Source organism: Lissotriton vulgaris, chromosome 2_1 (assembly GCF_964263255.1).
Source record: "Lissotriton vulgaris chromosome 2_1, aLisVul1.2, whole genome shotgun sequence".
NCBI lineage: Eukaryota > Metazoa > Chordata > Amphibia > Caudata > Salamandridae > Lissotriton > Lissotriton vulgaris.
Genome location: NC_141687.1, coordinates 958575719 through 958593730, shown reverse-complemented (window position 1 = coordinate 958593730; position 18012 = coordinate 958575719). Strand labels below are relative to the sequence as shown.

General features: G+C 43.1%; 1 protein-coding gene across 1 annotated transcript; it reads left to right on the top strand.

Annotated features, from left to right (window-relative positions):
* Positions 1–1225: 1225 nt before the first annotated feature.
* On the top strand, positions 1226–11118 carry LOC147731482 (uncharacterized). Its single transcript, XM_086958751.1, has 4 exons — positions 1226–1663; positions 3622–3641; positions 10583–10778; positions 10855–11118. Exons 1-4 carry the CDS (start codon positions 1226–1228, stop codon positions 11116–11118), a joined length of 918 nt encoding a protein of 305 aa, XP_086814877.1.
* Positions 11119–18012: the final 6894 nt, after the last annotated feature.

Genomic DNA, 18012 nt, shown 5'->3' with positions numbered 1-18012 from the left:
ATTAATGTGAATGACGGTTTAACTAATGGTGCAACAGGCATAATTGAATATGTTGAAACTACAAATAATATCCCAATCATTGTTTGGATGCATTTTGACAATCAAAAAATAGGCACACAAACAAGACAACAAAATAAACACCTTTACAAAATGAACATTTCTGACACTTGGACACCAATATTACCGATATCTCGTACTTTTCAATATAGCAAAAAATTCATAACAATAGTACGAAAACAGTTTCCATTACGACAATCATCTGCACGTACTATACATAGAACTCAAGGTCAAACAATAGAACCATTATATATACATTTCGGTAATAGCAAAACACATCACTTACACTATGTAGCCATTAGCAGAGCAAAGTCTTTAAGTAACATATATATTAAAAACTTTAAAGAAGATAAAATATTAACACACTTTAAAGTGCACGAAGAAATGTTTCGAATGAGAACAGATATGTTATTACAAATTTCAATACCACAAATACATCAGTACAACAAAAAATTCACAGTAATAGCACATAACATAAGATCACTACAAAAACATTTCAAAGCAATGAAATCTGATACTAATATATTAAATGCAGACGTGTTATGTTTAACTGAAATAAATATAACACACAAAACACCTAACGAAACATATAATATTGATCATTACAATTGTTTATTATTTGACAAATTTTACAACATGCACACAAAACATGGAATAGCTATATATTACAACAAACAACATGTTATAAATCCAATTTTTACAACAGAAGAACACATTGACATTTTACAATTTACACAAATAATGAACAATACACAATACTTAATAGTCATTATATACAAACCACCAAAAGTTGCTATACAAACATTACTAGCAATTTTAAGTACGACATTAAATGCATATCCACATCATAAATACATCATAATGGGTGATTTTAACATTGACCTACAACAAACAACATACAGTAGCAAATTACTACAGAACTACATGAAAACAAATTTTAATTGTGAGCAGAAAATTAACACACCTACAACAGATTACAACTCTTTACTAGATCACATTTTTACAAATGCACATCCTACAAATTACGGAACATTAGAATCATATTACAGTGATCATAAACCAATATGGATAGCTATGTAATGTACTGTTTAACAATGTTACCTTATGAAAGTACTGTCTTTGCAAAAATAACAGTATTGACTATTAATATTTACATATTATTTTACAGATGATTTCCATTGAAGAATTAAAGAGCACCAATCAATTTGATTCCAAGCCATACCAGAAAGCGCTACGAGTCAATATCATCAAATGTTCACCTAAAACTTATTATCGAAATTCAAAGCAAGAAAATAAAGTTTTGTATCATATGGCATTGGCTGATGAAAGTAGTACTATAAAAGCAACATGTTATAATGAGGATTACTATATGCAAACAAAAGAACAAAATGGATTACTTATTCGCAATTACATTTTCAAAAATGATATTTTGATGTTGACAAAACAAACAAAAATAGCAAGAATGCCACCCCTTACAATTTCAGCAGGTATTATCCAGGAAGCGGAATGCATCCTGCAACCACCAGCCCCACCAGTATCTCCAATAAAAGCTGTTCGAGGAGCTGCTGTAAAGACACTCCTGAGTGTGTCAGGAACAATAACAGAAGTAAGCATTATTTTATTATTATTTTGCATGCAACTATTTGTCTTAGTTCCTTTTGGCTAAAAAGAGTTCTTCATTGTACAATAAAATGTAATTGTTTAAATTACAAATAAAATGCAATGTTTATATGTATACAAGTTTTACAACTTATAATTTTCATAAAATAATATAAAAGGTACTGTTTTATGATATTACTATTGCTAACATGCCAATATTTAAATAGAACAGTACATACAGATATACAAATATATGAGACAACTATTATACATTAATACAAGGTAAGTAAATTCTCTATACATTACCAAAAACAGAAAAATTCTATAACATATGCAACTTAACTGCAAATAATTTACTTGTTTCACATAACTAGTTGTACAAAAAAATAGATGTACATTGCTATCTGCAACAAGTAATTAATATGCAATTATTTTCTTACAAAATTTTATTCTGAACTATTTTATTATGTTAATTATACCCTCCAAAGCAACAATCAGCTACTATGATAAAGTAAGTAATTAATTTTATATGTTACATAAATCCGAAACATAACAACACACAATACAAACAGTATTTACTTGTTTAAAATAGATACTTGTACAACCAATAAGATTGTACAATAATATCCAAAACAAGTAATTACTACATGTTCTACAATAGCTAAGAAATACAATATATCAAGTACACCATTAACAGCTTATCACCAATTGCTGATCTTATTGTACGTCTTCCTCTACTTTGTTTTTCCTCAATTTTGTTCCTTTTAACTCCCATCTCCATATCAATCCCTATAACTTTCCTTTCATTATATGTTTAAAAAACCAATATTAGCTTATGAGGAAAACTCCAAGCTGAGGAAACACTTTCTAACTCACAGTAGCAAACAATTCAAACACATGTTGCAATTCTATCAGCTTTGTAAAAGTTTTATGTATATATACATACAACATAAGTATTCGCACAGTATCTTTGTATATTTGATGCCTTATTAAACAGACTGCTACCATTGAGGAAAGGCTCCTATCCTCCAGAACTTCCCTGCATCCCCCCCAACTGCTCTGCTGACAACTGCTGTGTTATCAGCAGAGCAGTATGGGATGCCACCTCCCCCTACAACCACTGCTGACAGCTGCACCCAAAACAGAAAAAGCTCATACCTTCCAGCACTTCCTGCCCATCCCTGCTGAAAGCTCTTATGTTGCACAAAACCTAAATGTCAATCGCAGCACCAACATACCAACAAGCTTAGCAGACTTCAACTTAAAGAAAGACCAGCTCCTACCCTCCAAATTTTTCCTGCCCTAACTACTAGGAGCTCATCTATAACGCTAAACGTGATAATGTACAATGCACCTCCAAGACAGCAAGAGTATACCATACTCTTACCCTAAGCAAGAATATCTCCTGCTCTCATGCTCTTCCCTGCCGCCCCTGCTGACATCTCTTATATTACATGCAAACTAAAGATGTCCAACACAACTTCAACAAAACAAGAGGCATGCACTTCTATCCAAAATAAAAAAGTCTCCTACGAGCTCAGCTCTTTCCAGCTGAAGTATTAACATTGATACTATGATAGTATTATATCAGCCTATGGAAAACTCTATGTACCATCAATGGACTTACTAATTACCAAAAGTAGAAATGTAGAAAGAGAAAAAAGAAAGTTTAATCAAAAGAAAGATAAAATATACTAGCAATACATGAATGGATCTGTTAACTATAAACAGCAATAGAAGGCAAGTAACACAAATTATATCCACTTGCATTTGTACAAAAGTAAGCAAAACTTGCATGCCAAAGAATTAATAATTTTTGTTTCCATTATTTAATGTTGCAAATATAAAAATGTCTATAGTATGTTTCTGAATAATATTGTGTACAAATACAAAAAATTAAATTTATTATCCAAGATTCATTAAAGTATACAAAACTGCAACAAATGCCTACTTTACATACCACAGGCAGAAGATACTAAAACCATATGGCTGAGATACCCGCCACCCCCTCTCAACACAATCCCCAAGGATGGGAAACCGGAAACAGTTCTGAAGTTTTTGGAAGACGGGAGGGAGTGACCCTCCCGGCCGTATTTATTAAAATATGAAACAAAATTAAAACATTAAATCAACAGTTTCATATTATGTACAATTTCATTACCACATTGCGATGTTTGGCTAACCTTAATATATCCTCTAATACAAAGGTTCTCCTAGCCGAACTAACATCCTACCAAACATTTACTTAACTTTTGAAATTGTACATCCTAACGTTTAAGGGCCAACGGCAAGGTCGTAACCGGTGTCAAGATCCCTAACCCAGACATATCCCCCTCACTTGTGAGGGGCGGCACGGAGGCATACCTCTAGTGCAACTACCAATTTCCCTTGACTTGACGGGGGCCCCAATAAAACTCGACGCCACTTAAAGGTCGTACGAGGACTCGTGTGAGGTATCTAGAAGGTAGCGTAGACCCCCCCCCAAACCCCACACAACTTACCACATCTGCCGTCGCAGACGTCCTGGCCCCGGGAAATTCCCCAGGAGGGGGCTGTAACCCCTCCTACCCATGAAGGGGCCTTGACCGCCTTCCCTTTCCTTTCGGCGACCCATCCTTAGAAGGGACCGCCTCCCCGTTGAGGGGCCAATGGCCACCTCCCCCGAGCGCCCCCATCCGTAATGGGTGACGCCCACTCATAGGGATCTTCCAATTAGTGCTCACCGATCATGACCTTACCGCCCGACCAAAATAAATACGACAATGATAACTAAATAACTAAAGACTAAATATAACAGACAGTAGCAACAACAACTTTATTCAAAGCATGCTTACTGATGAACACTAAAGCAGAATTACTTTATTTGCAAAACATAACACAAATCGATCATTCTTTATTGCATACTCAAAATCTTCACGATACTACCACAACCTGTAAACGAAAATCAGAATTATCCATCAAACTTTATTTAAAACCACTCGCTGTCTTCAGGGGCTGGTGGGTGGGTCAAAATTGGCTCTTCGTTCCGTCTCGAGCTCACGTGCAGCGAGGAGGTGCAGCTTCAGAGCACCGGAACAAGAGGATGCTTTCTGGTCTTGTTCCTCCTTTTATCCGTCTTCAGGGCGGGCGTAAACCCGCCCCTGCCTGCCCCAAGGGCGTGGCCAGCCATGTCAGTGTCTAGGCCAACCCACTCTAGGGCGGGAAAAAGGCGCGCCCCGGCTACGCCGCTTCGGGCATACCAGCCGAGACTCGCCTCCCGCCCAAGATGGCTTCCCGGGGGGATCGTGGTACTCTGCCATACGTTCGGGGGGACCGATTGGTCGCCCCTTTCCATATGGCTGAGATACCCGCCACCCCCTCTCAACACAATCCCCAAGGATGGGAAACCGGAAACAGTTCTGAAGTTTTTGGAAGACGGGAGGGAGTGACCCTCCCGGCCGTATTTATTAAAATATGAAACAAAATTAAAACATTAAATCAACAGTTTCATATTATGTACAATTTCATTACCACATTGCGATGTTTGGCTAACCTTAACATATCCTCTAATACAAAGGTTCTCCTAGCCGAACTAACATCCTACCAAACATTTACTTAACTTTTGAAATTGTACATCCTAACGTTTAAGGGCCAACGGCAAGGTCGTAACCGGTGTCAAGATCCCTAACCCAGACATATCCCCCTCACTTGTGAGGGGCGGCACGGAGGCATACCTCTAGTGCAACTACCAATTTCCCTTGACTTGACGGGGGCCCCAATAAAACTCGACGCCACTTAAAGGTCGTACGAGGACTCGTGTGAGGTATCTAGAAGGTAGCGTAGACCCCCCCCCAAACCCCACACAACTTACCACATCTGCCGTCGCAGACGTCCTGGCCCCGGGAAATTCCCCAGGAGGGGGCTGTAACCCCTCCTACCCATGAAGGGGCCTTGACCGCCTTCCCTTTCCTTTCGGCGACCCATCCTTAGAAGGGACCGCCTCCCCGTTGAGGGGCCAATGGCCACCTCCCCCGAGCGCCCCCATCCGTAATGGGTGACGCCCACTCATAGGGATCTTCCAATTAGTGCTCACCGATCATGACCTTACCGCCACAGGTCCGGATAGTTGACCGGCTATCCGGACCCCCCACCACACTCCTACCTAAAGGTCATGTTTTAACGTCTTCAGCCAAGCTATGAAGTCTCCTATGAGCAACTCATTCCCCATCCGAGACAAATGAACACCATCCCCCAAGTACATACTGTCACCATTAATACACCCATGCGAGATAGAATGCAGTGCATTGGAACGGAACAACCTACTCACTTTGTTATTAATTTTTCTCACAGAATGATTTAAAGCAGAAACAGAAAAAGCCCCCCGCCACACTTTTCGTGGGATCATATGGGACCACGCAATTGTGCACCCTGGAACTCTCCTCGCTAACCAACTTACAGTGGAAAGCATCGCCTCCAGGAGAAGTCGTCTACCAGTGGTGACCAAATCATTGCCCCCAAGATGTACTATGACTACAGACGGCGGTGACCTCGTCCGCCCTAGTAAACCCTCGAAAAATGATTGAAACTGGTCAATACAGAGACCGCCCTTTCCGTAGAAGGACACACTGTACCCGTATTCCCCAGCCACGTGCACCATGTCACCTGCCTTGAATACGTCCGCGGCACGCCTCACGTATGAGTGGCCCACGACCCACACCTCCTTTTTCACAGCCGGTGATGTCTGACCGCTGGCCCGGTGTTGGGTCGACTGCATAGTCCGCCCCGCCTCGTAGGCTTGCGTAACTGAAAACCAAACAAAACAAGAAGCGTGAGTACATCATTACAGCTTCACAACATGTGCAAACGCACATACCTTTTATAACAATTGGAGGACCAACGCCCCACACGTTTAACTTGTTCCACATTCAGACCCCTGGCTGTAGCCTCTGTAGCAGCCCCTATCCGAAAGGAATGGGTCCCAAACTCGCCCGGGTTCAAGCCCACAGCTGTAATCGACATCGCAAGCACCCGCTGAAACTGAAACCTTGTCAGTGGGGTGGCGTCCGCGTGTCTCAACAAGGTCCCCCCCCATGATGCCACCCTTCGTGTTAAATAATCCTCTAAACACTTCACTGGGCACATGGACGACCCGGGAATCCTGCGTATAATTATGCAGTCGCCCATCCCACTCTGATCGGTCTTGGACCTCACAAACGAGACAGTCATTGTCTCCCCTCTGAACTGAACGTGCTCTGCGCACAGCCCTCCCGTCACATCCTGCTTGTTCCTCACCACTAATTCGCTTACCCGCATAGCCCCATGAAATGCCAGCGTAAAAGCGGCTCGGAATAACACTGTCTTAAACTGAGATGAACATGTTGTAGGGAGTCTGGATAATAACTGGGCCAACCTATCCAAACCTATCGGGCGCCTCTCATCTACTCTGCGACCCTCAAGGCGTTGCCACCCACGTAGCGCTTTTTGCACAACGAAAGACGCTGTCGGGTCCTGGATCCCATGAGCCCTAGCAACAAAGGAAATGGCAGCCCGATGCCTCTGGGCCGTGGCCACCGATTTCCCTGCCAGATGTAACGACATCAGAAAGTTCACTACCCATTCTTCCTGGCCCCAAAGCTCTTCCCTAGCAGTCCCCAAAAAGGCTAAATAGGACCGGAATGCCCCTTCATATGCCTTCCTCGTCCTGGGTGCTAAACTCTCTCCCACGAGGTTACGAAGTTCGGGGCACCGAGAGACCAGAGAGCTTCGGGAAAGGGTGCTGGCTCCGGGTCCGCTGTGGGAAGAAAACCCCAGAAGGCCTGCATACGAAAACGAGAAAGGGCATCAGCCGCCTGGTTCCTTACCCCCGGGACATGTCTTGCTTTGAATAGCACATTCAATTGCATACACAGTAATACGATTTCCTTGAGCAGTCTCAAAATCCATTTGCATCGTGCTGCCTGGCTATTGATACACTCAACCACGGTCATATTGTCAGACCAAAATACCACAGAGTGATCTCTGAACCCTTCGGGCCACGTTCTCAGGGCCACCAAAATGGGAAAAAGTTCCAGGAAAGCAATGTTACTTGTCAATCCACTGTTATGCCACCATGCCGGCCATTTTTGTGCAGACCATCGAGTGCCGAAAATGGCACCAAAACCCATGCTCCCTGCCGAATCTGTCCACAGCCCCAGCTCCTCAGAGGACACGGCCGGTTTGTTCCAGACGACTCGACCATTGAAATCCGCCAGAAATGCCAACCAAATGCGCATGTCCTGGCGGACCTCTGCCGAGAGCCTTGTGCGATGATGGCCCTCCTTCAGTCCGACCATGGCTTGAGCGATCGAACGGGAAAAAGGGCGGGCCATTGGTATAACTCTTAGGGCAAAATTCAACTGTCCCACTAACTGCTGTAATTGATGCAGCTTAACCTTAGATTCACTCATACACATTTGCAGGGATGCCCTAAACTTTAACACTTTATCACCTGGCAAACGGAAACAACCTTCTCCGGAGTCTAACTCGATCCCCAGAAACTCGAGGCAAGTCGAAGGACCCGCCGTCTTACCTGGTGCTAATGGCACGCCAAACTGATTCATTAAAACACAAAATGCAGCCAAAGCTTGCCCACATTCCGGATCCCCGGCTGCCCCCAGGAACAAAAAATCATCGAGATAATGCATCACATGTTGGAAACCCGTCTTCTTAGTGAAGACCCATTGTAGGAAACTACTGAATTTCTCGAAATAGGCACAAGATATATAGCATCCCATCGGCATACACCTATCCATGTAATACTGACCCTGAAACATGAATCCCAGGAGACGCTGATCGTCTGGATGTACCGGGAGCAACCGGAACGCTGACTCGATATCAGATTTTGCCATCAGCGCACCGGGCCCCAGGCGATTCAAAATGGCTACGGCCTCATCGAAGGATGCGTACCGCACCGAACACATTTCCGGGTCTATCGCTTCGTTTACAGAAAGACCACGTGGGGCTGACAAATTATGTATCAGCCGAAACTCACCCGGGTCCTTCTTGGGGACCACTCCTAAAGGCGAACAAACAAAGTTAGCAACCGGGGGTACACTAAACGGACCGGCGACTCGACCTCGAGTAACCTCCTTCCGGATCTTTTCTTGTACCACGGTCGTATGCTGCAAGACCGATATCTGATTCTTGCATTTTTCCACACCCTGAAAGTCCCCCACTGGGATGCGGAAACCATATGAAAACCCGTTCCGCACCACCCCAGCGGAAGCACGATCCGGGTATTCACTGAGCCAGGGAATCATTGCCAAGGTATCAATCGGGGTAGGTAAAGGCGCCCCTCGGACTATGTTAGACCTGTTTGGCACCTCCTCTACCCCCGTTATCACCCGTTTTGGCTCTGCACGTGGACTCAGGATGGGATGATTGCCCACACCCACTACATTCGTGTCTAAATTTGCACGACCCCTGGGGCCTAGTACATTTCCCCCTGTTAAAGTTCCAACAAACCCCCTTTTTACCTGCATTACCGGTAGGCCTCGAGTGATTGTCGGTACCCGTACCTGATCGAAAGGGTGTCCCCGCATACTGACGGGAGGATTCGCCCACGTTACTCCCTACCAATGGCAATTTCAACATACCAGTATCCTTCATTTTGGACCAGGACACAGAATCATAACAATCCCAAGTTAAGTTTTTATCATGTTCTTTTGCTTTTCTGAAAATATTATCATAGCAGAACCAATGATTACCCTCGTGTGATACAGAGTACCCCATGATCCGTGACTGATAAATCGGCAATTCAGGTAGCAATTCGGGCCTTCGCTCTCCCAAGATCGATGTGAAAACCCCCCACGCCTTTCCCCAATTGCCAATGTTTTCATTTACCTTAAAGGCGGCCATCTTTGCGCGCCAAACACTCGGATGCATGAGGTCCTTCTGGCCTTTAACATGCTCCATCTCATAATGATCAGTAAGCAACGAGAAGATGTTTACATACTCCCCTGCCCATATCTTTTCTTTAATAGCTAAAGGGACATGCTGACCCAACTTCTCCCTTCGAGAGGGTGCCGACTCCTCCCTCGCAATCGGCAATGGCCGCTTACCTGAACCGGACGCTGTGTCTGTGACTGAAACCGTCCCCTGTGGCTTCTCTACGGCCGCAGCCGGCGTGGTGGATACCCTCGCTGCTTCCCGTGATTCACGCAGTCGCTTCATCAACATCTGCGCATCGACAGCCGTGGCGCCCTCGCTACCTTTACCCAACCACGCTGCTAATTGTGCTGCCAGCTCGGGCGGCATATCTTCCCCGGACACGGGGGTGACCACAACGGGAATCGGATTCCCTTCCTCCGGCACGGGAGTGGGTGCTTCGAGCGGGACACTGGGACCCGGGATATCTCCCCCAGCTGCTCCCCTCCTGGGCCTCTTGCCTTTTCCTCCCGGGGCTGCTCCCACCAAAGGACGTTTCGGCCCCCCTTCCTCGTCTTTATCCATTCGCCTCTTTAGGTCGGTCACCTCTTTCATGAGAACACGCAGCATCTGGTCGGTAGTCATTCGCTTTCCCGCCTTCTTCGGCATTCTCCAACAGAGTATCTGGAAAACAAACAAGAACGATTACAACGCTCAAAATTGGCTCTTCGTTCCGTCTCGAGCTCACGTGCAGCGAGGAGGTGCAGCTTCAGAGCACCGGAACAAGAGGATGCTTTCTGGTCTTGTTCCTCCTTTTATCCGTCTTCAGGGCGGGCGTAAACCCGCCCCTGCCTGCCCCAAGGGCGTGGCCAGCCGCGTCAGTGTCTAGGCCAACCCACTCTAGGGCGGGAAAAAGGCGCGCCCCGGCTACGCCGCTTCGGGCATACCAGCCGAGACTCGCCTCCCGCCCAAGATGGCTTCCCGGGGGGATCGTGGTACTCTGCCATACGTTCGGGGGGACCGATTGGTCGCCCCTTTCCAAACTTGTTGGAGGCCAAGACACCAAAATAAGGAGCATTACAATTAATGATGCTACAGATTCAGTGAAGATAAGTCTATGGAGAGACGCCACTGATTTTACGATTGAAATTGGGAAATATGTTCAGCTTACACATATGGCTGTACATGAGTACAATGGAGAGAAGATATTGAACACAACGAGACACACTACAATACAAGTAAGTAGATATTTTTAGCAATATCAAAATGCTATTAGAAAATTAAGAAAGATGTACTAAAACACTATTTCCATAGGTTATACAACCACCAAAAGAAAACATAACTGTTACGTTATTTGGCATGGAAAAAACATACCAAGAGAAAAGCACAATGGTGGTGCAAATAGAAAATAATGAAAACTTGCAATCAATGGACATCAATAATACACCTTTGATGGACTTCTTAAACATTGAAACTGACACAGAAGATTTTGAAAATGCTTTAATGCCATTTTTGCCAATAACACTTAGTGTACTGTTTTGTAATGGTTGTATTACAGACATAATAAGAGAAATATAACTGCAATATAAACAATTGTTGCAATACCGCATACAAATTACTATAAAGTAACATGAAGAGTTTGCATACTACTACTGATTACTTATGTTTGACTTTTTCAGATAGTTATTTGTATCCCAAAATCCATTTCTTGTTCATGTAACAGTAGTAAATGATACTTTCTTTGTTTGCAAAACTGTGCATATCTTTCTTAATAATTGCATTATTGAAAATACAGCACTTTATCATGATTGTACTATCACAAATACTTACAAAAATGTATCTGACAAAATACTAAAAAATTGCACTATATGTTGCTAGAATTGATCTACAAACATTATTGCCATAACAGTATTAAAAACACTAAAAAGTGACGTGATTACGTTGGATGATACTACTGATTACTTATGTTTGATTTTTTCAAAAAGTTATTTCTATAAAAAAAGTTATTTCTATTACATGTAAAGACTAAAATACTTTTTATGTTTGAAAAACTGCATTTTTGTGTTACTTGTTGCATTATTTAAAATGTTGCACTTTATTGTCATAATACTCTAACTAATTGTTATTAGTAAAGTGTATATTAGAAAACATCCAAAAATTGCACTCTCGTTTGCTATAATTGTTTTGTTTATTTTACTTGATCCTACAAAATAAATACTTGTTTCATTGTTACTACTTCTTTAGCCTAAGGAATGTACATGCAGATTACCATATTATTTACCAAGTTAATTTTCAAATATAACTAAATACGAACTAACAAAATGCTCAACATACAATTGAAACTATCTCAGTTCTAAAAGAATGCCAATAATATGTACATGTGAGTATATCTTTCTATATGTCATAAAAAAAAACTTTTTAAAGAACACTGTAGTTTGCCTGATTATTTCCTACTCAAAAATGCTAACTATTACATATCTATATAATTATTGATAATGTGTGAAATCATGTGTGTAAACAACATAAATACAAAATATATTGCAGAGGAACTGCAATATATTCAACATATGCAAACATTATAACTAATGCCATTACCAATTGCAATGTTAATAACTTAATCTTAACTAAGGCGAGACCTATTGCATTGCAAATGCTTGTTTAAAAAGGGTGATAAAAGCTAGCCACAACGGCTTTTATCACTTGTCTTTATTTCACTTCAGGATAGCATAGTAAAGATCCTAGCAAGAGTTATATTGGCCAAATTAGAAAGCTGGGCTGCAGAGACACAGGGGCCATCAGATTTACAGTTTGAGTTTTGACCAGGCGGGGGAACAGTGGAGCAGATTTTTCGGGCCGATTACGATGCGTCCCCGGAAGGCTCCGATGGACGGTCGAAGCCTTTCCGGCCAAAATCTTAGTTTACTTTCCGACTGCCGCATTACAATTCTGGCGGTCGGAAACTAAACCAGGCAGTCATTCCAGCTGGCTTCCTATGGGCTCAAGGAGTCCGTCGGCCAGTTCGAGGCTGGCCAGTAATCCCAAAGGACAGTCTTTCCTCCCTTGGGATTATGCTATTCGGTCTCAGGCAGGCTTTCCATGTCGGGCTTTCTGACATGGAAAGCCTGTTGGAGAACTAATATGGGGGCCGCTAGCAGGGCCCCCATACTTCTGCACGGCCTCCAGTTGGGGGCCGAGAGGACACCTATGGTGCCCCCCTGTTAATCTCTGCAACCTGTGTCAGGCACCATGAGGTGCCTAATAATTAAACAAATGAAGGAGTAACCACTAAGGGTACTAAATACCTTCACAGTCATTACGGTATTGAGGTGCATTCCCTGCGACCCAGTCTGGGACAATCCTTTGTCCTTAGAAGACCCCTCACTCACCAACCTGGTTGGTGACATGCTTCATCATCGGGGTCCCACCCGGATAGCAGAATGCCATCCAGGTGTGCTGCGACACCTGATTACAGTGGAGCTGGTTATTTTTGTTTATATGTGATATGAATAGAAAAGTGTGGTTAAAAGTTGTCTCAACACTACTCACTCGAAGACTTTATTCTGGAGTGGTTGGACAACCAGTAAAAATATATACAATTATATTTACATGTGGCACCTTGGTCTGGGTAGGTACGCTATGGTGTCAAAAAAAAAGACGTAAAGTAAGTTAAAAGGATAGGTCTACATGTTTCAACCTTCGTGTGATTGTAGAGGTTTTCATCAGGACCAGTGTATTTTAGGCTGGGTGGTCTACACACGCTAAGGTGTATCCTGCCCTAGCCTAGTTCTGTAAGTGAAATCACAAACCGGTGATTTCTAAAAAGTGTTGTTCTCCGTGTAGTTTTGAATAAAAACCTGTGGAAAAACGGGGAGAAAGGGTGCGGTGAGGGCAAATTGATCCAGTGCAAACATATAGAGAATTGTGCTTTGTGCACTGTGTGGGGATGTGCCCGTTTTCGGACTGGAGCAATCGTAACTGGAGCAGGCTTACGTGCTGTTTATGTTATGCCACATTCGGACCTGTGTTGTATCGTGACTTGCCAAAATTAGATTGCCGCTGTACTCGTGAGTGCCAGGAACATGAGTGGGTACGGCTCATGAGGAATAAACATTATTCGTGTCTAAGCCCCAGTAACGGAGCGCGCCGTGATTGAACAATAAATAAAGTAATGCGGCGCAAAACAGATCTTAAGTGCTGATTATTTAAGATCTAGTTAAAAAACACACACAACACTAGCATACAGGCAGCACAAGCAGTCATACACATGCGAATAGATAGACAAAACATTCTTACTCGAAGCACGCTGATTCAGGGCTTCATGAGCTCCCCCGACCCTGCTTTACCGTGCAACCACCATCTTAAACAGAAAGTGGTAGGGAAGTGAGAGGATCTGTACGGTTCCGTCGAACCTTGACTCATCGGGTCGGGAGATATTTGGACTTACTTGTGGCATCAGGAAGTCAGGCTGATTAGCCTAGCAGCGATTCGGTCGGGAGCTCCGTGGGAGTGAGGTACGGGCTCTAACGCGAAGCTTAAGTGTACTTCCGTGTTTGCCGGGAGTGGGCGGGGCATAGTCACGTGGGGCCCGGTTGCTGGGGTAACTAGTGCTTGAGTCAGACACTAGGCTTGCGCAGCCTCAGATGGTTGCGCTGCCCTGGTAGCGTTGTGATCTTGGGATTAAATGAATTTAATCATTTTGGGACAAAGGGAGACGCTTGTCAGCGTAGTGCTGGACCAAAAGTGATCCATAGTAATGGAGTTATCAGAAAGGAGGGTGGGATTACTGGTTGATCCTACGGGAGACAGAATCTTGTAACGGGTCAGTGTTCATGAACAAAAAACACAACAGAGTATTGGGGGGTCCTAGGGGAGTACGTTTATAGACAGAGAAAGTACCTTGTCCCCCAACTACTAAAGCAAAAAACACGAGAGGTACTCAAAGTCTATGAAGAAAAGAACTAGTAGGACCAAATTAAGTCCAATGTAGGTGTTCAGATCAGACCGTTGATCTTGAACACATGACACTATTATGTCAAAGAGGTGAGGTAGAGAAGATACAGAGTCTAGGAAACTAGAACAAAGTACCCATCAGCCCACTCAACAGTGGGCTGATGGGTACTTTGTTCTAGTTTCCTAGACTCTGTATCTTCTCTACCTCACCTCTTTGACATAATAGTGTCATGTGTTCAAGATCAACGGTCTGATCTGAACACCTACATTGGACTTAATTTGGTTCTTCAGTGTTCATGAACTTCAAATAATCACAGGATAGTGGTTTTAACTGGAGAGCACTGTGTTCCAGGGAATATTGTCGTTGAGACCTGTACTCTGAGTGGACAGTCTATATATCCAACGTTGCTCTTTTTCATAGAGTTGTTGAGATAGTCTGTCGCCCGGGGTTAGCTGTTCTATGACAGTCCATGTCATATCATTGGGCGTGTGGTTCTTGGAAAGGTAGTGCTCAGTCAGTTTAGTCATCGATTTCTTGCACCGAATAGTGCTTCTATGTTCGTCAATTCTTTGCTTAACGTTCCTGCTGGTCATGCCTACGTAGCGAAGGTTGCAGGGACAGATGATAAGGTACACTACATTAGTGCTGTTACAGTTGGTGTGGGACCTGATGGTCCAAGTTTTTCCTGGTTCCAAAGAAAGAGTTTTCGTGTTCTCCGTCAGGTGGCACACGCTGCAATTGCCACATTCATAGTGCCCAGTGACGTTTGGGAGGCCCAACGCATTGAGGACTGTAGGTGATGGTGTTCCAAGGTTTTTAGGTCTAGTGTTCACGACCGCGTCCCTTAGGCTCCTGGCCCGTTTGAAGGAGAAAAGGGGTTTCTCTCATTTCAGATTGCCAGTGTTGAGTATTTTCCAATGTTTTTGGATGGCTTTGGTCACACTGTTTGATGCCGGGCTATAGGTAGTCACACAGGTCAGTGGAATGTCATTGTTGGTCTTTGTGACATCTTCCAGTAGTGTCTCACGTTGCTGGTTTCTGGCTCTTTTCTGGCATTTCTTTAGAATCTTTGTTGGGTAACCTCTAGACTCTAGACCCTTGAGGTGCCTGCCACAGGGTGCAGGGATTAACACCACCTCCCATTTCCCTATGGGGACATGAACTACAGCCAGTTTACGGTTGTAATACATGCGCCAATAGGGAAATGTCGGAATGCGACCCAACATTATCCACTTAGGAAAGGTCGGAAAAGGTATCCCTAGCATCAACTCACTGAAAATCTCTGTCTTACTCTGTGCAGATGATGCTGTCCTTATTGCCCGAGCAGCTAATGGTCTTCAATCCTTATTAAATGCTTGTAATAATTGTTTTGGACAACCTGGAACTAAAAACTAACCATACCAAGTCATTTATAATGAAAGGCAGCCCAAAAATGTCAAATACCAGAAAGTTTTTACTTGGTGGCAAAGAAGTGGAAAAAAAACTCCTCTACACTTACCTGGGTGCCCCGATTGACATTGAGTTTAACTTGAAGTTCTTATTGAATGTAAGAGTCTTGCAATTCCAAAGGACAATTGATGCAGTTTCTAGATTTGCAAAAAGGTAAATGTTTATCTGTTGCAACATTTTGGGCAGGTATTTGGGGTCATGCAAACTGCAAAGCTTTCCAGATGGTACAGAATACATCTATAAGAAGACTTCTCGCTGTCCGACACACGACTTCAACGTAATTTTGCCATGATAACGTAGGGCTAAAGTATCTGGAGGATTACATCAAATTACAACCCCTCTTGTTGTGGCAGCGAATTTGGAAATACCCAGAGGCCGAATTGTGTAGATCAGTGTTGTTAGATTGCATGAGAAGTTGCTTAAATATCCCCTTGTTCAAATTTGTCAAAAAGAGCTTTGAAAGTCTGGGCACTCCAATTTTTTTTATCACAATCCAACTGTTCTATCAAACTTCCCCTCAAAGCATACAAAAGTGTCTTTTTTATCAGCATGCACAAAAGGCACGGCAAGGGGATAGCCGGGCAGAGAGGGAAGTCATTTTCCTGGCTTCACTACCACGCCCAGTATTTTACTCACAGTTTATTGCAGATGAAAGAGAGACGTTTTTACTCACAAGGTTCCAACTTCAAACTCTGCGCTTCGTGGTAGCCTTTCCCGCCAAAGGCACCTGCTTATCATCTCTCCTCCCTTGTCATTGTGAAATCCCAGCTGAACAAAGCACTCTGTACTTTACTTTATTCTCCACATTTTATTTACACCAAAGAAGTCAATTACTGCGTCCCATACTGCTTGCTCTGGATTTCAGATCCCACACAGCTGCCTTCTCTTACCTGCAGTGCCTGGGAAATGAAACTGTTATTATTGCTGGTTTGAACTACATTTTAAACTCTTTGAGATTATGATCTAAATACTGAAACTTTTACTGTATTTTGCTGCTACTACACTATTTAATGGATACTTGTGATTTTATTGCAGTTTTTATGATCTGTTTTTATAACTCCCTTTTTCTTGAGCTTTTAATCATGTATCAATCATTGTGTATTTTTTTTTTATGATGTGAATTTTATGGCTCGGAAGGGCCGAATAAAGATTTTTGACTGACTGACTGTCATTTCTCACCACATGAGTGGAGATGAGGGCTAGTTTTCCTTGTTTGCATTAGGGCCAATTCCAATCTTGCTATTCTACTGTATGGAAGAAGGGGCTAAGGTATGGTTATTGCTGCAGGTGCAACCACATCGCATTCTGGGGTCTGTGGGCTCCTGTTGTACATTAATCATGGCTGCCTTTAACTACCAAACAAATAGGTAGAAGTATTTGTTTCTTGCTTGTATTCGGACCATGACACATTTGCTATGACTCTGAGTCATAGAGTGCTAGGAGATGAGAAAATTACAAAAAGGAGAGAGAAAGTGGGTTAGAGTAAAGGAAGAAGAGGAGACTGGTGGAAGAAAGAGCAAGTGAGTCCTGTTGAAGAATATGCTGAAAGAGTAGGAACAGTAACAGAGTAGAAGAGGAGTTCAGGAACTGTTGTAGGGTTAGCTGATGAGTGACATATAGATAGCAAAAGTAGGGCCTGAGCAGTAGGTGTAGGTCAGCAGTGACACTAGAGTAGGTGGGGTAGGAAGAGGATTTGAGGGAGAGAATATATAAGTGACAGACAGCAAAGGGGGAGGAGTTGCAGTGGAAATAGAGAGGAGGAGAGGACAAGTTATCATAAAGGTTAGGGAATTATGCTGGGGAAGTAGAAGTGGGTTAGAAGTAGTAGTAAGATCCTTGAAGCAGCAGAGAGCAGTGAAATAATTAATCAGTGTCTTAATCATTGCGCCTTAATCATTGCGCCTTACAGTGGTTCCTCTCCTTTCTGCAGAACAGACAGCAGGCGGTGTCTATTCCCCCATTTCAGTCTGCTTTCTCTGATATACAGCATGGTGTGCCTCAGGGCTCAGTGATCAGCCCTATTTTATTTAATGTTTATTTAAGACCTTTAATTGATGTTATTAAATCTCACA

Bases quoted from the DNA above. Each gene is read 5' to 3' on its own strand.
- LOC147731482 (XM_086958751.1), top strand. From the start codon at position 1,226: ATGATTTCCATTGAAGAATTAAAGAGCACCAATCAATTTGATTCCAAG. The intron at 1,664-3,621 runs GTAAGCATTATT...TACATACCACAG, and splicing joins TGTCAGGAACAATAACAGAA to GCAGAAGATACTAAAACCAT. The intron at 10,779-10,854 runs GTAAGTAGATAT...CTATTTCCATAG, and splicing joins CGAGACACACTACAATACAA to GTTATACAACCACCAAAAGA.